Source organism: Lepidothrix coronata, unplaced genomic scaffold, assembly GCF_001604755.1.
Source record: "Lepidothrix coronata isolate B3197 unplaced genomic scaffold, Lepidothrix_coronata-1.0 Scaffold178, whole genome shotgun sequence".
In the NCBI taxonomy this organism is placed as follows: domain Eukaryota; kingdom Metazoa; phylum Chordata; class Aves; order Passeriformes; family Pipridae; genus Lepidothrix; species Lepidothrix coronata.
Genome location: NW_016690358.1, coordinates 852,395 through 878,775, shown reverse-complemented (window position 1 = coordinate 878,775; position 26,381 = coordinate 852,395). Strand labels below are relative to the sequence as shown.

At 45.6% G+C, this 26,381-nt stretch overlaps 1 protein-coding gene across 3 annotated transcripts in view; it reads right to left on the bottom strand.

Moving 5' to 3' along the window:
• CTNNA1 (catenin alpha 1) overlaps positions 1-26,381 on the bottom strand; it is a 119,447-nt gene that overhangs the window by 29,275 nt on the left and 63,791 nt on the right. For all 3 annotated transcript variants that reach the window (XM_017830428.1, XM_017830426.1, XM_017830427.1), the window contains 3 exons: positions 20,806-20,886; positions 19,880-20,032; positions 3,374-3,466 (listed from right to left, as the gene is read on the bottom strand). In XM_017830428.1, coding sequence (XP_017685917.1) covers positions 3,374-3,466; positions 19,880-20,032; positions 20,806-20,886 — 327 coding nt within the window. The remainder of the gene's footprint in view (positions 1-3,373; positions 3,467-19,879; positions 20,033-20,805; positions 20,887-26,381) is intronic.

Here is a 26,381-nt window from a genome sequence, read left to right as displayed (position 1 = left end):
AGACTCTGTGTTTAGCAAGAAGGCAAAGAAAACTTCCCCCCCCACTCTGCCAGGCAAATGCATGCACAGGCAGCTCTTCCAAGCATTCCACAGCAGTAATTTTCCATTTCTATTATAAAGTCATGTTAAGCTTTTTTTTTTTTTTTTTTAATTTCATCTTAACCCCCTCCAGACTGGCTTGGTGGTTTCCCCACCACCCAGCAAGGCATGGACCTGTGGACAAAGGTGCTTCCCTTCCATGCACAGACTTTCAGCAAGGCATGTTCTCAAAAGAATTCAGGCAGGCTTGTAAGTCAGGGCTTCATGAGGAAAACATCAGTGACGCCCTGAAGCTGCCTGATTTCTCCCCTGTACACCCAGGCTAACACAAATCACCCAGCTGGCTGCTCCAGAGCAGGCACAGCTCTTCCCAACAGCTCCTCCTGCACCGTCAAAAGGGAGCTCTAAATATCCCATTAAGTCTTCAACTTCACATTAATTTCTGTGCTAATTGGCTGGGGACCCACAAACAGGAAGGAAGATGTTACTCCTGAGGAAGAGCTGATTTCCAGTAACAAAGCCACACTACACAAATTAACTATCTGCTTCTGCAGAGACTTTTGGATGAAACATTTTCAGCATCTTCTTCATCCTCAAAGAACTAGATTTCAAACACGGGAATGTCTGAACCCAAGGGTGACACTGCAAAGGACTCACTGCTTGTCCATACCAACAAAACTTCCAGGTTTTCCCTGGCCAGTTTGAAGAGTTGCCTGTTTCTTACTCCTGCTGCCAGATCAATGGCTCTTGATGGCAAGGGAGTGAATAAAGGCTCTATTTGAGATACAGCTTTTATAATTAACTCTACAGATTGATTTCTGCAGAAATCATTCTTTAACCAGGAATTCCCTACTCGCAGAATGGCCTCTACTCAGCTAAACTATTTAAGAGGTTACCTGGGACTCAAGTGCATTAAATTTCTGTTCCATCCTTTCAACCACAGCAATACCTTGAATTACACTTCATACATCGTATTTCTGTGTGATATTGATAAAGTCACTTGAGTTTCTGAGACTATCATAATTACTGACTGACTTGACTCATTCTGAATCCAGTGTTTTCCCGGAAAAATACCTCCTAAGCCAAAAAAAAAAAGGGGGGGGAATATAATGTTGGGTTTCATCCATATCTTATGCCTAATTCACTCATTTGTTCAGCATGGCCACCCAAAAGGAATCAAGCAGCAGCTGCAAATCTCATCAGGAATAAACTGCAAAATAAATAGGTAATTATGTAAAAAAAGGAAATAAAATCCCAGTTTGCTGTTCTGGATATCTAGAAGCTTTTAGAAATTCCACAGAATAGCCGAGGTTTGGAGACTGTTGAGTGAGGCAGCTGAGGAGGAGGACGATGAAGTGCTGCATCACTTACACTGGCACAAGACAAACTATTGTTAGGAGAAAACACAGATGCCATTTGTAAAACAGCTTAGACAAGTGCCCCTAATTATCTCTCAGGATTCACAACATGTTTAAATACTCTTAGAGCATTAAAGAATCAACCCGAGAGCATGTAATGTAATATAAAAGCACTCTTTCAACTGCTATGAACATCTATAGTGTCATTTACTAATCTCTTGGTGACGACCCTGAAATTAAGGCAAGACTGTGCAGTGGAGCATCTAAACTGTAGGCTTGGAAGTTCAGAGATGTGACCTTTGTAAAGCCAAAATCCATCAGTTAAAGCTCTTGTGCATTTATAGATACTCAGAGCTTCCAACGTGTGTTAAATATATTGTCCATAATCCCTGAAGTCAAAGGTTAACAGCTGCACTTCAGGAGATGTGGCTCCACTGGTGACTAGTGACTACAGCTGGGTCATTATTTCATGCTGACTATTATGGTGCTTATTTTATACAGGAGTAGAGTTATTAAAATAGGCAGTTGTTGGAAAAACAAAGATAGAGGAGTCTGAAATACACACAATTTCAGCAATGGGGAGGAGAAAACACCCCCACAGAATTGGACACTCACCAGAAACATATTCAAAGAAAAACCTAACTTTCTTCAGATGATTATTTTCAAAAACACCAGCATTTGTTTGGAACACCATGCGTTAGACACCCGTATTCTTGGAGACAACTGGGAAAAAAAATTACATCAGCCTAGTTGGCTGCTTCAGGAAAGAGCAAGCCCTTATATTACATAAAATGGATTTTCAAAATCTTTTTCTTCCACATGGTTTGTTCCAACTGTAAAACTTGACCTTTGGTTTGGAGCAGCCCCAGATGTGGGAGGCAGAGAAGGGCACAGCCAGCACAGCTGATGCCCTGGCCCTGGGCTGGATGCAGGAGTGGGAACCACACAAGGCCACTGTGGGATGCCAAAAGGCCTCCTGGATAGCATTTAGTGCTTTATCGTCACCTGTTTAACAGCACTCTTACTTGGAAGTAATGCAAAGGGTAAAACAGTACTGCTTTTCACACTAGCTTCACCTGTTCCCTCAAAATTCCCCTCCTGCTGAGGTGGGTACAGGTCAAAATCATTTTCTTCCCTTCCAGTGGCTTTAAAAAAGACCTGTATATATGGGAAAACCATATATATTCCAAGTAATCCCGAGACAATACACCTTATTTTCATAAAATGCCATTTCACCAGTTTTTCTGAGCACATATTTTCCATTAGTTCCTCTTTACCAACAACAGCTTATTAGATGTTTTAGATCTGAATTTCCTGTTTCTTTAAAAAATGTAAATTACAAGAATCAACAGCTCACTGTAGTCTTCAGGGGTTCATCCAAGTATCTAGTTGTTGACATTTAAAACATCAGGCTGTCAAAAGGGAAGAGGATAGTCTAGTACTTATATAAACTTAATTTCCTTGTTTCCACTAAAAAGTTATTAATTAGAAGGTAGTCTCAGCCAGGTTCAAACTCTTCAGACAAATTCAGCTTCCTCTCATCCTACCCATCGAGAGTTTTTTGGCATATTTATATTCTACTCAAGTAAAAGAATAATATTCTATAATTCATCTTACAGCAAGCACAGGAGCAGTAACACCTTGACGAGGCACCATTCTGCAATATGAATGTGCACAGCAAACCACTGTAGGTTCCCTGCTTTACTGTGCTGCAGGTTACTGGAATCCCCTGGCCAAATGGAATTAGAGCTATGACATAAAAATGACCCATTCACATCATTGATTCCTTAGTCACGGATTTTAAAGTTTCTAAATATTGATGCCTTCACTGCATTTCACTCTCTATGTATATTAAGGAAAAAGTCCATTTCTGCAGCAAGTCCACAGACAGTCACTAAGGGACCAGAGCAAGTCCTAAGCAGGACCAGTTGCCCAACATATTAGGGTTTGTTTTATGTTCTTATGCTCTCCCTTACCTGGGGACACAGGGCCTCCAGCTGGCTGGCTGACATGCGAACCAACTTCACACCTTCTTCGTTGTTCGAGATGGAACAGGCCAAGTTGGCAACCTGTGAAAGAGGTGGGAGGAAACAAAACACACCTGTTGGAAATGGGGTTCATTTCCTTCAGTAGGAAACCTTTTGCCTACTCCCAATAGTGACCAGTAACCCATCAGGAAACATGAAGGGTCCACACTCATTCAGTTCTAACCAATTTTGAAACCATTAATGACACCTGTTCCTTCTCGAGCCATCAAATCCTAACACATCAGATCATAGAATCATGGAATGACAGAGTGGTTTGGGTTGGAAGGAACCTTAAAAATCATCCAGTTCCACCCCCCTGCCATGGGCAGGGACACCTTCCACTAGCCCAGGTTGCTCCAAGCCCTGTCCAACCTGGCCTTGGACACTTCCAGGGATCCAGGGGCAGCCACAGCTTCTCTGGGCAACCTGTGCCAGGGCCTCCCCACCCTCACAGAGAACAATTTCTTCCCAATATCCCATCTAACCCTGCCCTCTGGCAGTTTGAAGCCATTCCCCCTTGTCCTATTACTCCAGGTCCTTGGAAATAAACTCTCTCCATCTTTCCTGTCGGCTCCTTCAGGCACTGGAAGGTCACAATTAGATCACCTTAAACCCTTCTCTTCTGCAGGCTGAACAATCCCAACTCTCCCAGCCTTTCCTCCCAGCAGAGCTGCTCCATCCCTCTGATCCTCTTGGTGCCTCCTCTGGACTCTCTCCAGCAGCTCCATGTCCTCCCTGTGCTGTTCCCCAGGGCTGGAGGCAGCTCTGCAGGGGGGTCTCACCTGAGGGGGCAGAGGGGTAGAATCCCCCCTGTCCTGCTGCCCACGCTGTGGGATCAGCCCAGGGCACGGGGGGTTCTAGGCTGGGTCATGTCCAGCCTCTCCCCCCAGCCCGTCAGACAGGACAGACATCACTGCCACCAATGATCCAGGTAAGGTCTCTCCAGCAAAATGTAGAAGAGCAGCATTGGTAGCACTTGAAGTCAGGGTTTAAAAACCCATTCCCACTTGGGTGAGACAACAGCAACCACACAATGAAAAATTCCAGCTCCCATGATCTGATGGCTAAATATCCTCATGTCCATAAGTGTAGGGATGCTCCCTTTTCTTCAAACACTTCTATATCCTACTGGATGTCGACACAAAAGAACTCGGAGGCTCACGGAGCGATTCACCTGTGCAGGGGTGGTGCAAAGCTCAGCCTGGTTTGTTGGAGTTGCACGGAGCACCTCCATGACAGGATACAGGGATGTGATCCAGGTAAAGCCCGAGGTGCCAGGGAGGTTCCTCCAGCCCTCCGTTTATCCTGCAGTTCATCAGATAAAACCCATACAGGGGACCTTGAAGATGCATCCACAATCCTCCAAAATCTGAGCAGCACCTTGTGATGATAAAACTTTATTCCTTGACCTGCTGCACAGCAGCACCTCTAACTAGGTCAGCCTGAAACAGAGACCTCTGTAAACAAACACCTGCCTTTTAAGAGCAGAAAGGGGACAGCACAGAACTTCTTGGTAATTGAAGATATTCCTCATATCGGAGCTACTCTCTGGGGAAGGAAGTCTGAAATAAGTTACATTTCTCAGTTGACAGGTGAATGACAAGCATGTTATTCTGAGCCATTTGAACACAGAAAGCTGTAAAAATAGCACCAAGTGAACTGAAATGAACACCGAGTGCTGCCCTTCCAGAGGCAGAGCAACCTGCAAAGCCCTCAGCAAATGTGCCGTAAAAGCACCAACAGGAGCCAGCAGATGCTCAGTAACACCACTGAACCACATTTCTCCAGATATTTTTCTCTATAAGCTGGGGAATTTCCATTCTGCCTTTAATTAAACTATCCTTTTCATTCACATACAAGTGATTTTGAAGTAGTATCTGCAGCTCTACCACACGCTTTCCCCCCTCCCCAAGCCTTTCCCTTACGACAGATGTTCCCACACAGAATAAATTACTTTCCCACAAGCCATCAACCACATACCATTACACTTGAATAGCATTTTTCATCGATCCCATTATCAATTTGGGGAGCAAAAAGCAAGCTTCCATTGCAAAGCACACAGCCTTTTCCTCCCTCCAGCTCCAAATCAAGTTTCAGTGGACAAAAAGCAAAGGGGTCAAGAGGAAAGGTGTGTTTCCAGCACAGAACAACCAGGCAAGCAGATGCAACAGTTTATATTTGGAGAAAAACAAACTGAAGTTGAGAGGAAGGCTGTGCAGCCTCAGCACCACAGAGAAAACTGTCAGCTTTTAGCAATATTAGTGCCCTACTCCTGAGGTTTCTCTTCCACTGGTCTTTGTATTCAAGTCCTCCATGTGAAGAGGTGAGCTGCAGGAGGTTTTCAGGGCAGCACCCAGTGGGGGCCAGGGCTCTCTTGTCCCTCCTCTCTGCCATGTCCAGCCCCCAGCCCAGCCCCTGTACACGGCACCCCCACCAAACAGCTGGCCCCAGAACACCCTCTCACACAGGGACTGCATTTGGAACATCAAGTTTTTGTCCTGCAGACTTTCCATGTCTTAAATCCCGAGTTCACAGTGAGCAGGAGCACATCATGCTTTTGTTTAGAGGCTCAAAGGAATCACAAGACAATCACATACCATGATTTAAGAGCCAAATAAAGATTTTGCTGTTGGTTTAAGCACAGGTCATATTTTTGAGAAACACCAGTTTGCCAATATTTTTTATGGTCCATATTTCCCCATCACTCCTGCCTCCACAGCAGCAGTTACAACCTCTAGGAGCAAGAAGAACACAAAGCTCTATTGAGTAGGGGCTGAATAAAAGCGACATTGAAGCACCACAAAATCAGCCTCTCCGATATCTGGAGATGTTGTGCTGTCTCTCAAGCCAAGTGTGATGAATCAAGCACACAGAAACCCTGCTCTGTCTGAACACAGAGAGGCAAAGAAGTTTATAATGGAGTGTCCCCACCACGGTATAATGAAATTTTGCTTTTTTGCACAGTCATTTTTGAACAGTCATTTTTCTTCTGAATACCCAACTGATGGCAATTCTTCTTTAGAAATCGCCCGACTGGGACTGCCAACCCTCATGAAAGAAGCGTGTGTGCTTCCCTGACTGAGGGTCTTTGGCAGTTTAAGACAATCCAACTGTTGGCTGCCACATCCCATCCTACTGCTGCATTTCTAAAGCTCAACACTTCATTTCAGCACGCTCATCCAAAAGAGAGCTATTCGCTCTGGCAGGTTGGTTTCTCTGCCAGATTAGCACACAAACTTCCCAGCAAACTATTTGCTGAACATCAGAGCGAAGCAGAGACGTGGCAGAATCTGAGATGACTTCAGAGTGCTGCAGACAGGGCTGTAAATTCACAGCAACGCAACATTTACTGCGCCCAGGGGAAGGCTCTGTTGAACTATTGGAAAACACTCACAAGCCTCTTAAAATTTGAAATTTAAGGAGAGCTATGTCAATTAATTGATCAAGTTGTGAATGACATTACAATGAGGTATTCTAAACTGTCAGTAATTATCAGGTGTTCTATAGCATGAGTTCTAAAATTGCATGTACCAGTTGAGATGAATGGCTGCATGACTAAGAAATTTAATTTCGAAAGTACCTGAAAGAATTCATCTTCAATAACTTCTGGGTGATATCTGACAAACACCTTCAAACTCCCTGTCTGTACAGAGGATAAGGTACTGCTGGCCCGTTATTTGATACGTACCCATAACACACTGCATTTTGCAGTTGAGATGAAGATCAGCTCTTTTAAAGCCTGCAGAGCACTTGGAAATCATACGTTTCCAAAACTTCTAAATAAAATACGGCACCTCAAGTGAACAAAAATTTCCTTTAAATGAAATGTAAATTAAATAGTTTCTCCATGTCTCCAACAAAGCAGTTGAGTGACATAGTAAGTGGTCAGACTTGATTTAAAAAGAAGAACACTTGTGCTTGAGAGCAAAATAGCAATTGAATTCCCGCTGCATTTGTTCATTCTTACCATTCAATATCATCAAGTCCCTTTACATAAGCACTACTGGCACAGGCATCAAAGGAGACAAAACCATCGCAAATAATGTAATCAGCATAACGAGCAATCTCTTGAAAAAAGTTAAAAATACTCTGGGAATGAAGACAGAGCCGAGAACACAGACCGGCGCGGCTCAGAGACACCTCTCACAGCGACGACAGACCAGCTGAGAGGCAGCTTTCTGCTGCAGCATCAAGGCTCTCTCAGTTCAGAGTCCACAGTCATGGCCCAGAGATGGCTTCAGGGACCCCAAAAGGCAGGACAGACCCCAAGCAGCTGCTGGTATTTAGATAAATGAGCTTAAATTCCCCCCCGGTGACAAATGCATCAGCGAGCAGCGCGCAGCCCCAGCCGCTCCCAGCACGGAGCTAATGGTGCCAAGTGAAACAGCTGGACAGACTCATCTGGAAGGGGCTTCCATGCACTGATCAGGTTTGGAAACTCCAGTCTCACTGGCATTAATGGTGACATCAGCACACGGCAAGATGACTTGATGTGAGCGGCTCCAGTGCCGGCACAGTCTGCAGCAGAGCACTCCAGAGCAGTGCACATGGGCCTGCCCGAACTGGGGGCACCTCAGGGGATCCAGGAGAGTCACCAGGAGCCCACAGCTCATGGGACAGCAGCTGACAGGACCCGGGCAGGGCCAGGAGCTACAGCAGCCAAGTATCTCCACACACAGAATCATAGAATCAGCTGGGTTGGAAAGGACCTCCGAGATTATCAAGTCCAACCCTTGATCCACCACCACCGTGGTTACCAGACCATGGCACTGAGTGCCACATCTACCCTTAGGGAGCACTAGTGGCCAGGAGCACCATCAACAAGGTGGGAAACAGTGCTGGGGAAGGGGGGTAACTCCTGGGGTTTCCCTGGGCTCAGTTCTGAGACCAGTCCTGCTTAATATCTTTGCCCATGACCTGGATGAGGGGATCATGTGCACCCTCAGTCAGTTTGCAGATGACACTAACTTGAATGGGAATGCTGATCTGCTGGAGGGCAGGAAGGCTCTGCAGAGGGATCTGGACAGGTTGGATCCATGGGCTGAGGCCAGTGGTGTGAGGTTCAACAAGGCCAAGTGCCAGGCCCTACATTTGGGTCACAACAAGCCCCTTCAGCTCCAGGCTGGGGCAGAGTGGCTGGGAAGTGCCTGTTGGGAAAGGCCCTGGGGGTGCTGGTGCCAGGGGCTGGACATGAGCCCAGGTGAGCCCAGGGGGGCAAGAGGCCAATGGCCCCTGGGCTGTGCCAGCCATGGTGTGGCAGCAGGGCCAGGGCAGTGACTGTCCCTGTGCTGGCCCTGCTGAGGCCCCTCCAGGGCTGTGTCCAGTTCTGGGCCCTCATGGAAGAGAGACATTGAGGGGCTGGAGCGTGTGCAGGGAAGGGAACAGAGCTGGGAAGGGGCTGGAGCAGCAGGAGCAGCTGAGGGAGCTGGGGGGGCTCAGCCTGGAGAAAAGGAGGCTCAGGGGGGACCTTCTGGCTCTGCAACCCCCTGACAGGAGGGGGGAGCCGGGGGGGGTCGGGCTCTGCTCCCAGGGAACAAGGGACAGGAGGAGAGGGAACGGCCTCCAGCTGTGCCAGGGGAGGGTCAGGTTGGTTATTAGGGAAAATTTCTTCACTGAAAGAGCTGTCCAGCCCTGGCACAGACTGCCCAGGGAAGTGCTGGAGTAACCATCCCTGGAGGGGTTCAACATAGGTGTGGATGTGGCACTTGGTAGCACGGTGTAATGGTGGCCTTGGCAGTGCTGGGGAATGGTTGGACTCAAGGATCTCAGAGGGCTTTTCCAACCTAAATGATTCCACAGCTCTGGGCTTTTAGAGGAGGCATTGCCTAACTGGTTTCTTCTGAGAGAGGCAGACGCTGTCTCAGGGCAAAGGGTCAATTGGGAGTATGTTATTATTAAGAAGGTGTAACTCCGACATTCAAAGAAATATTGTCACCATCCAGAGAGTGATTCCATCTCAAATTCTAGTTAGCTTTGACTCTTCAGAATTTACTAATTTTTAAATCAGGAATAATTGTGACACTCCTACAGCAAGCAGTTCTTTCTACCACTAGTAACAATTTGTCAGCCTGCCTGTGGTGGCAGCTGGGGCAGAGAACCACCTTTCCTGTACCTTTTCCACCTGATATTCATTTTTTGGTTGGTTTTTTATTTTTAACTTCAAATTTGTTCAGATCATGGCTAAGGAGTCAAGTCTTCAAGCAATTACGAAGCTGCCTCAACTACATGAGTTTGGGGTCACTGCTAAGCTCCTTAAATTACACTCTGTAACATATCCCAGCAATATCACTCCAGCTTTGTACTTGTTCTTCCTTCTCTTTGACTGACTCCCTGGCTTAGGCAGAGAGGTTACTTTACCTGGAACTCTTTATTGAAGGACTGGCAAATTGCTTTTTCAACAGAGACAAAAAATGGAAGAGAAAAAAGGAACTGTAATCCCTAACACTTTAAATCTTCCTTTTCGAGGATTTCAAAGGCTGACAATGAAAAACGCATTAAAGCCTTTGACTCATGCACCTGGACTGAATTCATGGAAACACCACCCAGGTTTTCCTCCTTGTTTACAGGTCAAGTTTTTAGGACAGCTTCTTCAGGAAGTCGAGAAGGCAAAGCCTCCTAAATGGGTGCTGGTGCAACCCAGAGAGGGCTCTGTAATGTGTTTATTGTTGCATAATTTAAGGTTGTCAGAGCTGTCCCTGCCACCCAGCATTGTTATAACTCAGGATTATACATCTTTACACATGCACTAATTGAATTCTAAGAGTCTGAGCACTCTCATTTGAACCTGCAGTTGGAAAAAGAGCATTGCAGAAGGAAGTTTTACGACTGTCTTAGACTGAAAAACTTCTCAGTTCAACATGAAGCAGCATCCTCTGGTAACTGATGCTCACAAGCCCTTACACGGAAATAACAAACCCCATCCATGTGTACACAGATACTTTGGAAATTTCAACACCCCAGAAACCAAGCTTTTCAAAGGTGTTCCTGGCATTTTCATTTCTGACTTAACTCCAAATTTCAGCTGCTTATTATATTTTATTTGCTTTACCTTTTATGATTTCTGTGGGAATGCAAATTCCAACTTATAAGCAGCTTAAAAAGCACCCATTTTAAAAGCAAAAAAAGAGTGGATGGACAGGCAGCCATTCCACATTTTCCTCTTGAGGACCTGCTAAAGAAAAGTATATGATATTCTCACAGAATTCAAATATAGCACATCTGATTTCTTCCTCCTTGATATTAAAAAAAAGTCCCAATTCCCTTCCTGCTGGTAAAAGCCCAGGAAATTAATTTATCTGCAGAAACAACTGTTCTGACAAAACTAATGGCAACTGAGGACTCTCAGAGATGTGTCGATTATGTAATCTCCATCCCTCTCCAAAAAGGCGTTCATTATTCACTAAGTCCATACATTTATTTATTCACCTGAACACTACGTTCAATATTCAAGACAAATGCGAGCATTTTAACATCCAGCCCTAGCAGGCACTGCACAGGGAGAAGTGCTGCAGCTCTAGATGTGTTATAGCTCTAACCCTACAAACCCCTCGTTTTACAGAGGCAAAACTAGGTAGGAATTACACAAAACAGAGCCACTTCTTTAATGCAGGAGGACTTTGGATCAGATCCACAGGGACTGTGCAGCGAGTTACCAGAGCCACGCTGTCAACTGCCTTGTGATTTTATGTGACTTAAGTAGTGGCTGCAGCTCCACAGAAGGTACCTTGCAAGAGCTTGTTGTGAACAACAGAATCCCAATGTATTAACTGAAAATAGTCCAAGTCTTTAAATAAAACAAAGCATGCACAGAAAAACTCCAGACGTAAAGAACTGGGGGGAATGAAGGACTACAATGAGAGAACTATTTCCAGAGCTCTACAATCTCACACAGAACATGAGAATAGTTTGAATTTCCAGTCTGGTTATAAACACAAGGAGGGGAGGTTTCGCCTGGATGGAACAAAACTGGCAAGTAAAGGGTTGGCATTTTTGATTCAAATGTTTTGGGCAACGAGAAATAGAGGTTACAGAGGCTTTTATTTCAACAGGTTGGCAAGTGATGGCAAGAGAAAAGGGATCAGAGACAAAATCGTGGAATCACAGACTGGTTTGGGTTGGAAGGGACCTCAAAACCATCTAGTTCCAGCTCCCAGCCATGGGCAGGGACACCTTCCACTAGACCAGGTTGCTCCAAACCCCGTCCAACCTGGCCTTGGACACTTCCAGGGATCCAGGGGCAGCCACAGCTTCTCTGGGTAACCTGTGCCAGGGCCTCCCCACCCTCACAGAGAAGAATTCCTTCCCCATATCCCATCTATCCTTGCCCTCTGGCAGTGGGAAGCCATTCCCCCCTTGCCCTGTCACTACATGCTCTAGTAAATAGTATAAAAATAAATATATTGTGTACCTTCTGCTCCCTGTTATAGTGAGGCAATTGCTTAATATTTTCATGGGTAACCACCTTTCATTTGGGATCAAATCCTAAAACTTCCCCATTTCAAACTGAACTGTGTGTCTAAAAATCTAGTTGAGGAACACAGCTTCGCACTTGGCTTTCACTCTGTCCAGAGCTGTCTCCAAACACCGTTCCAGCTACCTGGTGCCATTCCAGGTACAGCTGTCCTGCTGCAGCTCTGCTCCACACTAGTGAGCTCCTTCCATGCCCAGAGGAAATGTCTTTCCCAACAGTGTGACCACGTGTTGCCAAGGTTTCCGAGGGAAGGGCCATTTTTCACACAGTTGGGCAAATCCAGACTTTGTGCATCATGACAAACCAAACTGGGCTCCATTTCCTGCACAGCAAGTGCAGCAGGGAGAGCACTTCTCTCCTGCCAACAGGGAAGTTTTTCAATCAAAGAGAGGGAAGAGGTGTTTGAAGGGAATTAATACATCTATAGCATAAAACATACCCCCAGTAGGAAAGTGCTGGTAGTACAGCAATACCTCTATTCCCAGACTGGTGGATTATCCTCTCTAAAGACCTGAGAGAAAGCAGAGCTGGTAAAGAACACCAGTGTGCTATGTGGGCACCGTGCCCCTCGTCGATGCAGCTGTGGCAGCAGATGTAACTATTGGCACAGGAACCATTCCTTCCTCAGACAAACAAGCTAAAGTGTTAAAATGTTGTTATAAGCACAAAACACATTAGTTACACAAGTCAATCTGAGCCATCACGACAGCAATGACACCACTGGTGTGTGATGGAGAGCTGAGCTTCAGCTGAAACTTTCAAACTCTCAAATCCTCAGCTGAGATGCTTCTTAGCAACACAAATGCCTGTCTTTAAAATAAAAGTGTTTCTAGTAGTGATATTTGGACAGTAACCAAATAATTACCCTTTTCCAGAAATGTCTTTATATTTACCTAGTGGAAATGAAGACAGGCTGGGAGAGGTGGGGGTGTTCAGCCTGGAGACCTGAGACCCCCTTCCAGTGCCTAAAGGGGCTCCAGAAGAGCTGGAGAGGGACTGGGGACAAGGGCCTGGAGGGACAGGACAAGGGGCAATGGCTTCACTCTGCCACAGGGCAGGGTTAGATGGGATATTGGGAAGAAATCCTTCCCTGTGAGGGTGGGGAGGCCCTGGCACAGGTTGCCCAGAGAAGCTGTGGCTGCCCCTGGATCCCTGGAAGTGTCCAAGGCCAGGTTGGACGGGGCTTGGAGCAACCTGGGCTGGTGGGAGGTGTCCCTGCCCATGGCAGGGGGTGGGATGAGATGGTCTTTGAGGACCCTTCCAACCCAAACCAGTCTGTGATTCTGTGAAATTGTAATTCTTTCCTATCTCATTTTGCTCATCACTCAGCACATGCTGCCTTCTGATCTGACAAAGGTTTCCAACTTGGTGCCTATTATTAGCTGTTTAAACCAGTTTTTGGTGATTCAGACAACTGTTCATGGCAAGTGTAACTGTAATTGTAAGTACACTATGCTCTTGAAGAAGACGACAAAACAGTATTAGTAATGAGCAGATTTCAGGCAACTCCTTGATGACACTACATGACTAATAATCCAATATTGCTAATGACTAAGATGATGAAAATCCAGACATGCATCAAGGCTTTTAGCTAAATATCAAGAATTAAGACATTTATGCCACATCTATAAAAGCTCTACTCAAAAAGCTACTTAAAAATGCTGTTGGAATTAACGTGCAAACATCTGGAAAATGAAATGGCCAGGGCTCTGTCGGTTTTTACCCACCTCTGAAGACAACACGTCAACACCACCACACTTAACTGTGCTTACACTTACCGACCTCTTTTACAGATTCCCCTTCCCCAAAAGCTTCTGCCTCCGAAGGAAAAAGGAACTGAGTAAATATAGGGCTGTTTCTAGTGGGATAAAAGCACATTAACACAATCTCCCAAACCCTAAACTCGTTCACCTCCAAATTCTACACCCTTCACGTCTCCCCTGGCCCAAGTGTGTACACACCAAGCCCTTCTCAACAATCCTGCCCATGATGACTGTCCCTGTGGGGAAGGATGGCAGAAATGCCTCTCCTCCACGAAGCAGCAGCAACCTGAGATGATTTTCAAACAGAGAAATGTCTCCGAACAGCCCAGTTGCTGCCCAGACCCGTGAGGATTCAATCCCTTCATCTGTGCCATCAGTGTCCCTGTCACATGACCGACTGCCTCCCTTCCCTGTGTGCACTTACAATGAAATGTGGACAGAAAGATTACCCTGAAGTCTCTTTTTCCTCTTCCAACATGATTTTTAAACTCTACCAGCATTCTACAGACCCTTTCATACATTATTTGGTGTAGCATTAGAAGATTGGCCTCAAAAATAACCTTACGAGAACAGAAGTTATCCTATTAAAAGGTCACTTGCCTTTACTTATGTATGATGTATTAAATTTGTATATCCAGTTTTGTTGAAAAATGTAGGAACATTTTTCTGCTGAGGCTTTCCTGCTTTCCTGATTATGAATGTAAGGAAAGCATGTTCTACGAGTAAAATTTAATTTATTTATGAATTAGTTGACTAATAAAATGAACTTAAAAGGAAAGTGCATCAGTTGTTGAAGAGTGTCGGACTTTAGAGGGCACATTAGAGTTACACTGGTCATTTACTGAAGACATTAGTTTTAAATTGCTGCCAAGGTTATCTACAGACAAATTGCAGAAAACGTGCTTGTGCTTTGCAAGAGACATTTTGCTCATTTTGGTCTCCATTTTAAATGGGAATGAGTCTGGACTAACTCTGTCTCTCTTCTTCCAGAGCACAGGGTAACAACATTTTCCTTGTAATAGACAATTACCTTAAAAATAAAAGCAATAAAAGACAAACCTGAGTTGGCGGATTTTTTTTCCCTCTGTAAATTAAGGTACTGAGCAGGAAAAACAGGTGCTGGAAAATGCTGGGTTTTGAGAGATTAACAGAATTCAGAAAAACACTTCAAGCCAGTATGTGATTTGGGTGATGACTCAAGATACCCCATGTCTGCCTGGCAGCACTGACCCACACGTGTGCTGGCAGGGGGGAAGAGATTGAGAGAATAAGCAAAGCCAGTCCACTCCCAACTCCAAAGATGCTGCTTTGAAGAACTCTGCAGGAACTTTGGAGATCAGGTGGCTGATAGACACAAAGGATAATCTTGTCAGACCAGATTAACTTCTGGATCTGCTGGACCCATGCTTTGTTTGTAAGAAATGGTAAGTTGCCATGCCCAGGTAAGTTATCCCTCATGAACACAGCACAGCCAAGCCTCAGCTTTTCAAAACCCTCACCTTGTCTCCAGTCCAAAAGCCAGTTTTTATTTTAAACCCAAGCTACGTTTCACCTAATTCACATTTTTTAAAAGCCTTTCACATGTAAAAAACCTGCAGTTGTTAAGACTCTCTGAAGAATATCCAGGCTGCAAGTCTGAGCGAATCAGGATAATTGCAAGAAAAACGTAGCAAGTGTGCAAGGCCTCGGGCTCTTGGAGAGGGGTATTTTTAGACTGAGGGCTGAAGAATGACTCCAGGACATCGAGCTATTCAGTGAGGGCAACAGGAGGGGGAAATGTCACTGCAAGAGGCTACAGAAAGCTTATGGAGCTGCAAGTGCCCAAATGTGATTCTTTCCAAGCAAATAAATTTGCCGTCTGCATCTGTTCATGGGTTTTCACCGAAAATGAGAAAATCATCTCTCCATATGCAAGATGCAACCCAGTGCATTAAAAAAAGGCACAGAGCAGTCTTTTCAGATAAATTAAAGCAATTAGAAAAAAAAAATCAATGCTTATGAAACACCACTGAGAGCTTTTGCCTCCCTGGTCTTACCAACATTTCTCTGAGAAAGAGACTTATAAATAAAATTTAAGTTAAGAAAAAACATTTGACAAATGGGTAGTGGGTTCCAGAGTAAGAGGAGATTATTTATTCTTTTTAAGGAATTACTAACTCCAAAAATATTCTCCAAAATACTCTTCAGCAAGCAAACAGCTACTGGAGGATTTTAACTTGGACCCTGTTCTTATTTACCTTTTAACTCCCTGATTTTGTAAGGCCTGTAAAGCTTTTCCATTAAAACTAAAAAATGACAAATTGACAAGCTAATTTTTATTTTTCTCAAGCATTCAATAGTGTAGCAAAGGTTTCTTCTTAACATCTCTGGCTCTTTCCCTTCTCAGAGAGCAGCCAGGAGTGCCCCTGCAGTGACCACACAAAGGCAGCTCGGGCACAAACACTCTTCAAAGGCTGGGAGGGACAAAAAGCCAGCGTGGTGCTAAGTGACATCATTAAACACCAGCACCAAGTCGCAGGGCAGCCCAGTTTCTGCTGGGGAGGATCTGAGGATGCCAGTGCCAAGCTGTCTTTCCTCAAGAGCAAAGTTGGAGGTTGGAGAGCCAAGGCTACCTCACCCGGCACTGGGAAAACCATTGGAATGTAGTAACTACCTCACAACCTGCAAATTAGGAAGACTTCCATAGTTCACAAGTGAATTTAACTTTTTCTTAAGCTGGTTCCCAAAATGCTGTCTTTTCTGTTATTCTTGTGTGTTGCATTTAAATTGGCTTCTCAATTCCTGAATTAAACTCCTTCAGCCAAACCCAGGCAGAGTGCTCACTAGTTAAAGGTCTGTAAGCACAGAGCAACTTTGAAAGCTATCTTTGAAACTTATTATTCAACTGAGACAAGTCTCATTCTACTATTTTACCATTACTCAGCTTTCAAAAGGCAGGAGAAAAGGGTTAGTATTTTACTACATGGGAAACAAATTAGATGGGAGCCCTTTGGGACATGGCTTTGGTATGGGCTCTCCAGAAGACACAGACCCAGCAGGCAAATCACATTTTTGTGGTTATTGCACCTTTTGGTCAAATTTGGCTGCCTGGACGTTAGGAACCACAAAGCAGTGTCCTGCTGCCAAGAAGGGAATGTTTCAAAATGAAATTACCCAAATCATGTGCTTGCATTTCCTTACAGGTAGTTGGAGGGCCCACAAACACCTCTGCACTGCAGGAGCAAGAACTCTCTGTGCTAACCCAGGGCAAAACCAGCACTGCCACTCCTCCTGCCTGGCCAACTCCTGTAACAGTTTAGTATTTAAAAAATAATAATTAAACAAATATCTACTCTCTCAGTATATATCTCTCAGTGGCTGGTTCACCAGGAAAGCATCACTGACTCCTCCAGGGCACAGCACAAACGGGTACCGAACCCAGGGTGTAAAACCAGTCCAGATGGGGATGTGCTGGGTTCCCTCATGCACAGCAGGTCTCTCACACGCCTTTCTTCCCCTCACTCAGCACTACAGGGAAGGACATGTTCTCCTCTGCATCTGCAACACTGTCAATCACAGCATGATACACAACACAGCTCCATTCCGTGCCGCAGCTGTTTTGTCACATTTGATGTCTTGAGTCACTCAGCAGCACTTCTGAGGGTAGTTATGATAAGCTCCCCAGCACACTTATCTTCCACTGAAAGCAGGTGGAAGCAATCACTTCTCATCTCACCCAGTGAAACATCTTCTGTTCTGCTCTTACACAATCTTTTATTGTTTCTCTGGATACCTGAGTTTCCTGCCCAGGAGCAGAATGACAAGGGAACTTGCAAACATCCTTCTCCATTCTGACAGAGACACACCAAAACATTGTAAGTGCAACCCACTCTGACCCATCTTCCTCCACAGTAAATCTGACACCGTGTATGACTCCCAGGGGCTCTTCAGCCCCTCGGGACAAGGGCTCTGCAGGAGCACTACTCCCCTTCTGTCAAAGCTAAGCATATATATTAATCCATCTCCATTCAGGGAAGAGGTTTATAAGCCATCTGGATGATGCTTCTCTATAGCTACAGTTACATTTCAGACAGCAAAAGCAGTAAGCAGGCCTTCAAAAGCAGCACATCATTCTAACAGAACCTTTTGATGTCAGTGAGATATATTGTTGAATGTGTCCTTTTTGGAAGACAAGAGTGTCTGGCTGTGCAGAGGCTCAGCAAAACTCCTTTGCAGCTTAGCATTTCCACACCAGGTAAAGTCAGTGCAAAGTGCTCTGAGCTCCCAGCAAGGACAGTGCTGTGGCTGGGACACAGCTGCAGAGGGGGCAGGAGTGTGGGCTCACCTGGCAAAGCAGGGGGAGAGAAGCTCATGGACAGAGCAGCACAATCCCTCCTCCGTAATCATGCCCAGAAACTTGGTGCATGGACACCAGGCATCCACTGAGGAGGTGGCACAGCTCTGGCAGAACAGGCACTGCTATTGTTACACCAGGCAACTTCTGTAAACAAGCCCTAAAAATAATTTTCTAGATAAATTAGGCTTGCAACACGAAGAAGGGAGGCTTAAATGAAACCCACTTCAAAGCGCTCCCAGGGCTGTATCCCGCTGCCAAGGCAGGGCACAGCAGCACTGCCTTCCATATGCTGCTTTGCAGTACAACCTGAGTTTCTTAAAACTGAGATTAGAGTAACTTTGAAACTCCAGGAGGATGGCACTGACACTGAAATGTGACAGGCCAAAAATGAAGAATGGATGCCCCCAAAGAACTAAAGATTTTCATTGCTTAGACAGCAGCTCTGAAGAGCTGGACAAGCTTGGTGCACCCCTAACTATGGGGCAGTTACTCACTGCACTCGGAGCCCCAAGAAAGATATATTGTGCAAGAGTCAGAAACTATTTTTACTGACGTCTGATAAGTCTTTTTCTTGAGCAATTTAAATCTGTCAAGCTGTGAGAGTATTCCCTATGAGCCCAGGAGACACATGGACTACATTATCAAACACAGAGATACGAAGAGAGCAAAAGCACATGAACCAGCCTGGGACTGTTCTCAGGGAGCTGCTAAGGTTAAACACAACCAGCCAATGCCTCAAAGCCCTGAAGAGCACAGGAGGGGTTTTTGAAGCTTATTCCTAGTGGCATGTTTCTTCAACAATACCTATAGCTGTTTGTTCCTTGCATCAACTGGCACAGAACTCTCACGCAAACACAGTGGCAAGAGGCCGAGGGTCCCAAAACATATCCATGAACACAGGGCATGAACTGCTGCTGCTCTTTATGGACACACCACCCTTGGAAATCTGCTTCCTTTGGTAGCAGTCTAATGACCTTTAATGCAACTCCCTGACAGGAGGGGGGAGCCGGGGGGGGGTCGGGCTCTGCTCCCAGGGAACAAGGGACAGGAGGAGAGGGAACGGCCTCCAGCTGTGCCAGGGGAGGGTCAGGTTGGACAGCAGGAGGAATTTCTGCCTGGAAAGGGTGTTCAGGCACTGGCAGGGGCTGCCCAGGGAGGTGTTGGAGTCCCCATCCCTGGAGGTGTCCAAGGAGGGGCTGGATGTGGCACTGAGTGCTCTGGGCTGGGGGACAAGGTGGGGATGGGGCACAGGGGGGACTCGATCTTGGAGGGCTTTTCCAAGACAAATAATTCTGTGATTCTGGTTAAGACAGTTTGGCCCCATTTAGCCTGGTCTTCCCACCAATTAGAGCTTTGGTCTGCAGTAGCACCAGCTGGACAGCCTTCGGGTTTTCATCAGAAACAGGTGGCAGGGATCAGTTTTATTGTCATTCCAAGTTTTTTGTTTGTTGTTTGCTCTTTACAAACACACAAGTTGGTTTCATTTCCATTTCATTTTCCTTTGTGTGACCAAGGCCTTTTTATCTTCAGTTGGATTTTACTGAAAAGAAAAAACCTCCAGGCTTCAATCCAGCAGGACAGTCTTGCCATGGTCTCGCTTACTCCAATTCACCACCTCCAAGTAACAAATCAATTTACCTTTATCATACACTCAAATTGTATAATATCTACAACTACAGGGGTTATTTGATAGCTTTTTGATAAGCTTACATTTTAAATTATTTAAATATTAAATTAAACTGCCTTTAAATTCATTTAAATAAAATTTTAAAAACAAATTTATTACAGAAATTGATGCATGTTTCAGTTGAATCAAAAAACGTGTTTTGCCTCATCTTGCCTTAATTTAACTGGCAATAATTTTATTTTAATTTGTACCATCTTACCTCAATCAATTTGTTGGCATGTTCACGGAAAACCTGGGCATATTCTTTAACTTCTTTTTCATTGCCATTCTTGGCAGCTTCAATCAATACTAAAAGTGGAACATTTGTTTCCAGAAAAGAGTCTGATACGTGGTCCATAACAGCTTTGCGGAGCTAAAATAAAAATAAAAGAATGAGTTATTCCTCAGCAGTTCCACTGCTGCTTCCTTTGACTGTATTAATACATAAAGCTTAAACTACTTTTGTAGTGACCAAGGCTTTCCCTCCAGTAAGTCTTGTCTATACACTTTTTGCTTCAATTTAAATTAAATCTCCTTAAAAAAATGGATTAGTTATAGAAGTGCAAGTCACCAGTTTGGCCACAAATATTGATTTAGCAGATCATATTGGTTTTGTCTGAGTAAATTTGCTGCTTTCCCCGAGATGATTAAACAACACGCTGATTTAACTTTTTATTTTTCTACCAGAATAAAAACATTTCTCAACAAACTTGATCCATACTCCTGTTTACTCAAAAGGGGGAATATATTGCTTTACAACCAAACAGACAAAAGGCTGATGCTGCATAAATACAATCCTCAAATAAAACAGGCTGAGATGAACAGCCCTAGAATTACAAAATATATGTGATTATCTTCAAAATCCATGATGTGGGAGTTGGTTTTGGAGTTTTTTGTGGATTTCTTCCTCTCTCTTGCCACGAAGACAATTAAGAATCCAACATCTTTACCACAAAGGTAACACGGAATTACATTCCCACCCCGTGTTTCGCTCTGACCCACACACTGGAAGCTTTTAGCTTTTAATTCACTAAAAACAAGCAGGCAAGCCCACTACCCACCAGAAACAAATCCCCAGGTAACAGTCCCAAGAGGGCAAACACGCAGCAATGCACTCTTTTGCCTCAGCTCTAACACAGCCTTTACCTGTCTGCGCAAGTCTCTGGTCTTTTTGGTCATTTTATCAATGGCAGAGTTCAGGGCATCACTTCTTTCTTTGCGTCCAGCCTGAAAAACAAGAGACAAAGAGTTAAACACGTATTCAGGGGCAAAAAGCAGAACCAGTACTATTAATTTCAAGTATATTGTCAACTTCTTTCTTTACTTTGGGGGTTTTTTTAAGTGATTATGCACACTGGAGGCAGAGTCTCCACCTCCCTGCTGGTGTGGGCAGGACAGCAGTGCTCCCTACACACCCTCATCCCCAGTGTCACACAACACTGCCCTTGAGCAGGCAGTCAGAAGCCCAAAATCAAAAGTATACAGTCCTTATAAAACATTTGTTGGGTATGAAATCCAACATTTCCAGTCAGTCCCCAGGCCCATTCCCAGGGAGCTGGACTTCACTGAGGTTTGATACAGCGCATTTCGAGTGAGCCCTGTTAGAGAGGGCAAAGGGCCAAACAGCAGTGGCAGCTTCTCTTTTCCATCAGACACTGGGTCAAAAATATCCTCATTTGTACCAAAATAAGAGTGTCAGATAAGACAATAGCGGTGGTCTGGTTTTGCTGGGAGTTTTTTCTGTATGACATAGCTTATATTAGGGTTTCAAAACACACTTCATGCAACCACAATCCAATTTCTGAAGTTCTAAGCCACAATCAATATAATTATCCAGTCGAGAAGCAAACCCATTTAGCAGCACTGCAGTGAGGGTATGCCAGGTATCAATTCTCCAGGTGACAGGCTGGTTTGAAATATCTGGATGAGCAGCCTTGAATCTAAAACATCAAGTCCACTCTACAGCACGGATAAAGAATGGGGGGAGTAATGAGGATGTTGTAATGTCATTATAGTTTAATGAATTATTGAAGATTTGTCACTCCCTGATCAAGTGATTTGCTTGTCATCACAAAAGGTAACTGAAAAGTGACTGAAACTACACCCAGGAGCTTGTTCTGATGATGCCACAGCCCTCGGCAGCCCTGAGCTGGCCCGTTCTTCACTCCATGTTCAAAAATCGGAGCTGAAGTCTCTAAATAAAGTGAAAGCTAATGCTGCTCATTTGCCCAACAGCTTGCTGCTCCCTGCTCAGAGGATGTGAGAGACAAGCTGCAGTTAAGGCTGGAAAGTCCCCGTTGAGCCTGCCCTGAAGCCACAGCTCGGGTGCACTGGTGGTGGTGGGCACTGCCTGGACCCTGAGAGGGGCAAGGGGGCCATGCACCCCAAAACTTGCTGCTGCACCAACCACAAGGTGCTCTGAGTCATCAACCCGCAGAGGTAGCTCCTTGTTCTTCCTGGTGTTTCACACCAGTTTACCTATGGCAACGTGACCATGCTGCTGAACACATGGCACCCCTCCCTGCACATGTGGGTTTTTTTTCCCCAGGAATATCTTTGGATTTAAGAGATACACTCATGCATTATGTAGAAAGCCAAACATTCAGCTGTTCCAAGAAGTACCATTTTACTTCTCCCTGGGTGCCCCCACATTACCATTTTAACATGAAGCAGGAGCAGGCATTTGAAGCAAGGCCACCCATCAATTCCACTTTGCTGTCCCCGGCTTCACAGCCCACAACAGCTCTGGTGCACAGCACCAGATGCCTTTTGGATGAGAGGAAAACCAAGAGATGGCTTCCACTAATGGACACTCAGTTCATGAGACCACTACGTAAAACACCCCGAAGAGCACATTAGAGCCTGAGCAGCACCGATTTCAGACGGCTGATCCCTTCCCATGAAACTACACCACCTATTAGCACTGCAAGAGCTGTTTAATCTAATCCCACTAGATTTTAGGAAGGCAGCCCCATTTTATTTCCATCTTGTTGGCATTCAGAAGTTTTAGTACAGAAGCTTGTCAAAAGCATGACCAGAATTTCCTTCAGAAGGTCGAGGATAAAGCTCCCTGCTAATTTAGCTGTGGTAATTCAACGACTTGGCACGTGTAGTTACTAATGGGGCTTCTTTGTTAGGACTGATGAATGGGGCAGAAGAGGACAGACAAGGTGGATGACCCCACCTCTGTGGCTATGGAAGACCCTGCTGCCATTAACATCTTAAACCATCACAGCCAATTCTAACCAAGGTCCAGGCCTGGAGACAAGGATATCAAGTTTTGCCCCACTGAAATTTCTTTTTACAATCAAACATAAACACTAACCGTGGGACCAATCAAACCCCATTAGGTCTGAGTGGAGGCAGCCAGTGGGACCATGGTCTGTGGAGCACATGAAGACCTGCACAGCCTGTGGCAGCACAAACCCTCCTGGGCACAGGAACACACTGAAGACCATCCCTGACCACAGCACAGTCACTTTGTCCAGGCTCCCACAAATACCATGAATTTTACCCATTGCTTCCACCCTACAGCTCAGAAGTCCTGTTTGAGCTGGTCTCCCTCTCTTAAGTAATAAATCATGTTTTAAAGGCTCCAATTGACAGTTTACCACTTCTGGGTAATTTGTTCCAGTACCCAATTAGCCTTACCATTAAAAAATTGGTCCTCATTTCTAAACCTTCAGCGAGGAGCCAGCTAATGACCCACAGCACAACACAGCCCAGCTCTCATCCTTTCCTATCCATGGGATTACTAGGACTCACAATAGCAAAGCCTGAATATTCAGATTCCTAATAGGAGTTTTAGATATTCAGCACAAAACTCTGCTGAGGGAATCACAAGCCCTGCAGTCAGTGAGCAGCTAATAGATTCAGTAGATTTAATAGGGTCATGATGACCACGTCAATCATTTTGCAGAATGATACCCCAGCTCTGTCCAGTATCATGGATAATAAATTTAGCCACAGTGCAAATTTACTTTAAATTAAATCAGATCTTTATCAAAGAGGATAGAATTGGTGTTAAAAATTGCTTCTTTCCCCCACTCCCTGTAATTTCTGCTCTTCCCCCACCATTGCTGCCCTGATTGGAGAGCAGCACACAAGCATTCCCTGTCACATCCCTTCAATCCCAGCTCACACCAGTGTGGCCCAGCAGGGCTTGTTTTAGCGGCTCAAAGCAAAGAAAGGGGATTTGCATACAGGGAGGGGAGAGGAATCACCACCTCTGTCACAAAGCACTCCTGCTGTAGGTGTGCCAGCAGAATTTAAACAACTGAAGACTAGAACCTTTTCCTATAGCTACTGATAGAACCCAATCCCAACTTTAATAAAGGTACCAGAGCACAGCAGTGGCAGTTCATGCCACCAGGACCAGCAGCACAGGAATTGCAATGAGTTACTCAAAGACATGGTTTTGCAGCTAAACACCAAAAACTTCCAGTGTTAATATCAAAGGCTCAGTTTGGGTTAAGCTAAACCCACAGAGCTATTGAGGGAGACAGTGCCTCCTGCCCAGCACCAGCCCTCACAGCATCCCTGCAGAGCCCAACATCTCTCCCCCCCAACCAGCACCCAGATGTGAGCCAGATGTGCCACTGCTGCGTGACTGAGAGCTCTCACTGTCCCACCTGCCGCCCACCACACAATTACCCAAAAAAGATGGTTTGCAGAGGGGTTTCTGCTTCAGGTGATCTGTGAATTGTCTTCTGGGCTGTCAGTACAAGAGGCAGCACCATGGTTAATGATGGGGATTTCATAAGTGAAAAATGAGTGCTTGGCACACCTTCCTCTGGGCAGGCAGTGCTATGTCAGTGTGCTCCCACCGAGTTCAGCTTCGTGGGGAGGCAGGAGATTCAGTGCTCAGGTGCATTTTGCCTCGTATTTGGTTCTGCCTTGCCACCTCGCCTAATTCTATGTCTACAGAGCACAACCATCCACACCCCTCCATCACCGTGACAGCAGGGCTGCCAACAAATTCCAGATATAACAGTGCTGATTCAAGGCCAGGAAGGGTGAGCAGTGAAGTATGACACACAGGAATTTCAGCAGTGTTTTCACATCCCAGCTCTGCCGGTTGAGGAAGCTGGAGTGTACACTGGTTTGCTGCAGGAAGGAGTCTCCCACGGTGAGCCCACAGCTCAGCCAAGCACAGGGGCTGCATGGCATCATCCAGGGGTCAGCAAGAACCTGAATGAGAATAAAGATGCCTGCACTGTCCCTCCTGCACAGCTGGCCGTGCTACACCACTCCCACCCCACTGTCCCTCCCCACAGCCAGGCTGCACCCACAGTGGTCCCACACTCCTTGCTGTGCCCACAGAGAGGGGAAGGTTGGCTCCTGCACTCACCCTGGTACAAGGAGGAATTAAAATGTGCAACCAGTGCCAGGTGTAGACAGCTGCCAGACAGGGAGGTGACATGGCACATCATGGTGACAGCCACCATGCTCCATGGCAGCACACGTGTCCTTTGCTCCCAGGAAGACAAGGACACCCAACCTATGGTGCCCTGTCCCACCCCTCCCACCACCCTCTCTGGACACATCTGCTGCTGGATCACCTCAGACATGCCTTTTTCTCCTATGCCCACTTCTCAGGGCTCCCTGGTGACCCAGCCCCAAGGCAGCACATCTGAGTGACAGGACGTGCATGGGAATGCTGCAGCCACACACCCCTGCTCCCCCCCTGCCTCACAGCCCTGTGACACAGCACAAACACTGTCTTCTGGCAGAAAACCAGCAAATACTCCCGCAGTCTCTTAACAGGCCAATGTCCAGCAATAATTACCACAGCCACTCCTCCAGGCAGAGGGCTGAGCTGGATGCTTGCATGGTGCCATACACGTGGCTGCACATCCTGGGCACCCATCACCTGCATCTCCAGGGCTTGCATCCTCCAGGCCCCCAGCACAGCAAAGTCACACAGCCCACATCTACATCAAGTAAAATTAGCTTATTTGTTGCTCTTAATACACTAGGAAGGCTTCCACAAGATGTCAGCCTAACTAAATGACAACACCAGCCTCAGGGTGCAATTCTACTTTCCCAGCGCATGGATTTAGCAGGAAAACCAGTTCTGCTGCTGCTCCAGGAGTGGGGTAAGTGAGAAGCCCCTGAAAGGGTTATCTGGTCCTAGCAAGCTTATTCCTGAGGCAGACATGCCAATTTGCCTCTCCACATCGCATGTGAAGCTTCAGGCTGCCACATCGGAGCTCCTGTGGTGGCAGAAGTCCCCAGATGCCACTCAGACGTGCTTTTCCTCGGCCGGTAAGTGAGTTTCCAGTCTCAGAAGAAACACATTTACATGAGTTTTCTGGGCAGCTGGGATTTATTCCCAGCCTGTTACACCTTGACACCCTAGGCAGCTCCCAGGGAACAATGCGAATGTTACATTAGAGTTCCAGACTTCAGAGACTCAGATACACACTTGTGGTAATAACTGTTATTTCACAACAAGTGCACATAAAAACACGTCTCGCTAAGAAAAGCGTCCATAAAGTTCGTGTTAACAGTTTCCTAAACAGGAAACTCGCTGGCAAGGTGCTAAATAGCCCTTGTTTGGTTAAGGGCCAAAGAATAGGGAGCTTCAGAAAGGAAACAACTCCCCGTGTTTGAACATTAACTCTTAACTCTGTGCCAAATTACACAATCTTAACATGGGAGGAACCTACCAACAGATACTGTTGCAAAAAAAGCAAAACGTTTCCAACCATACTTCATTT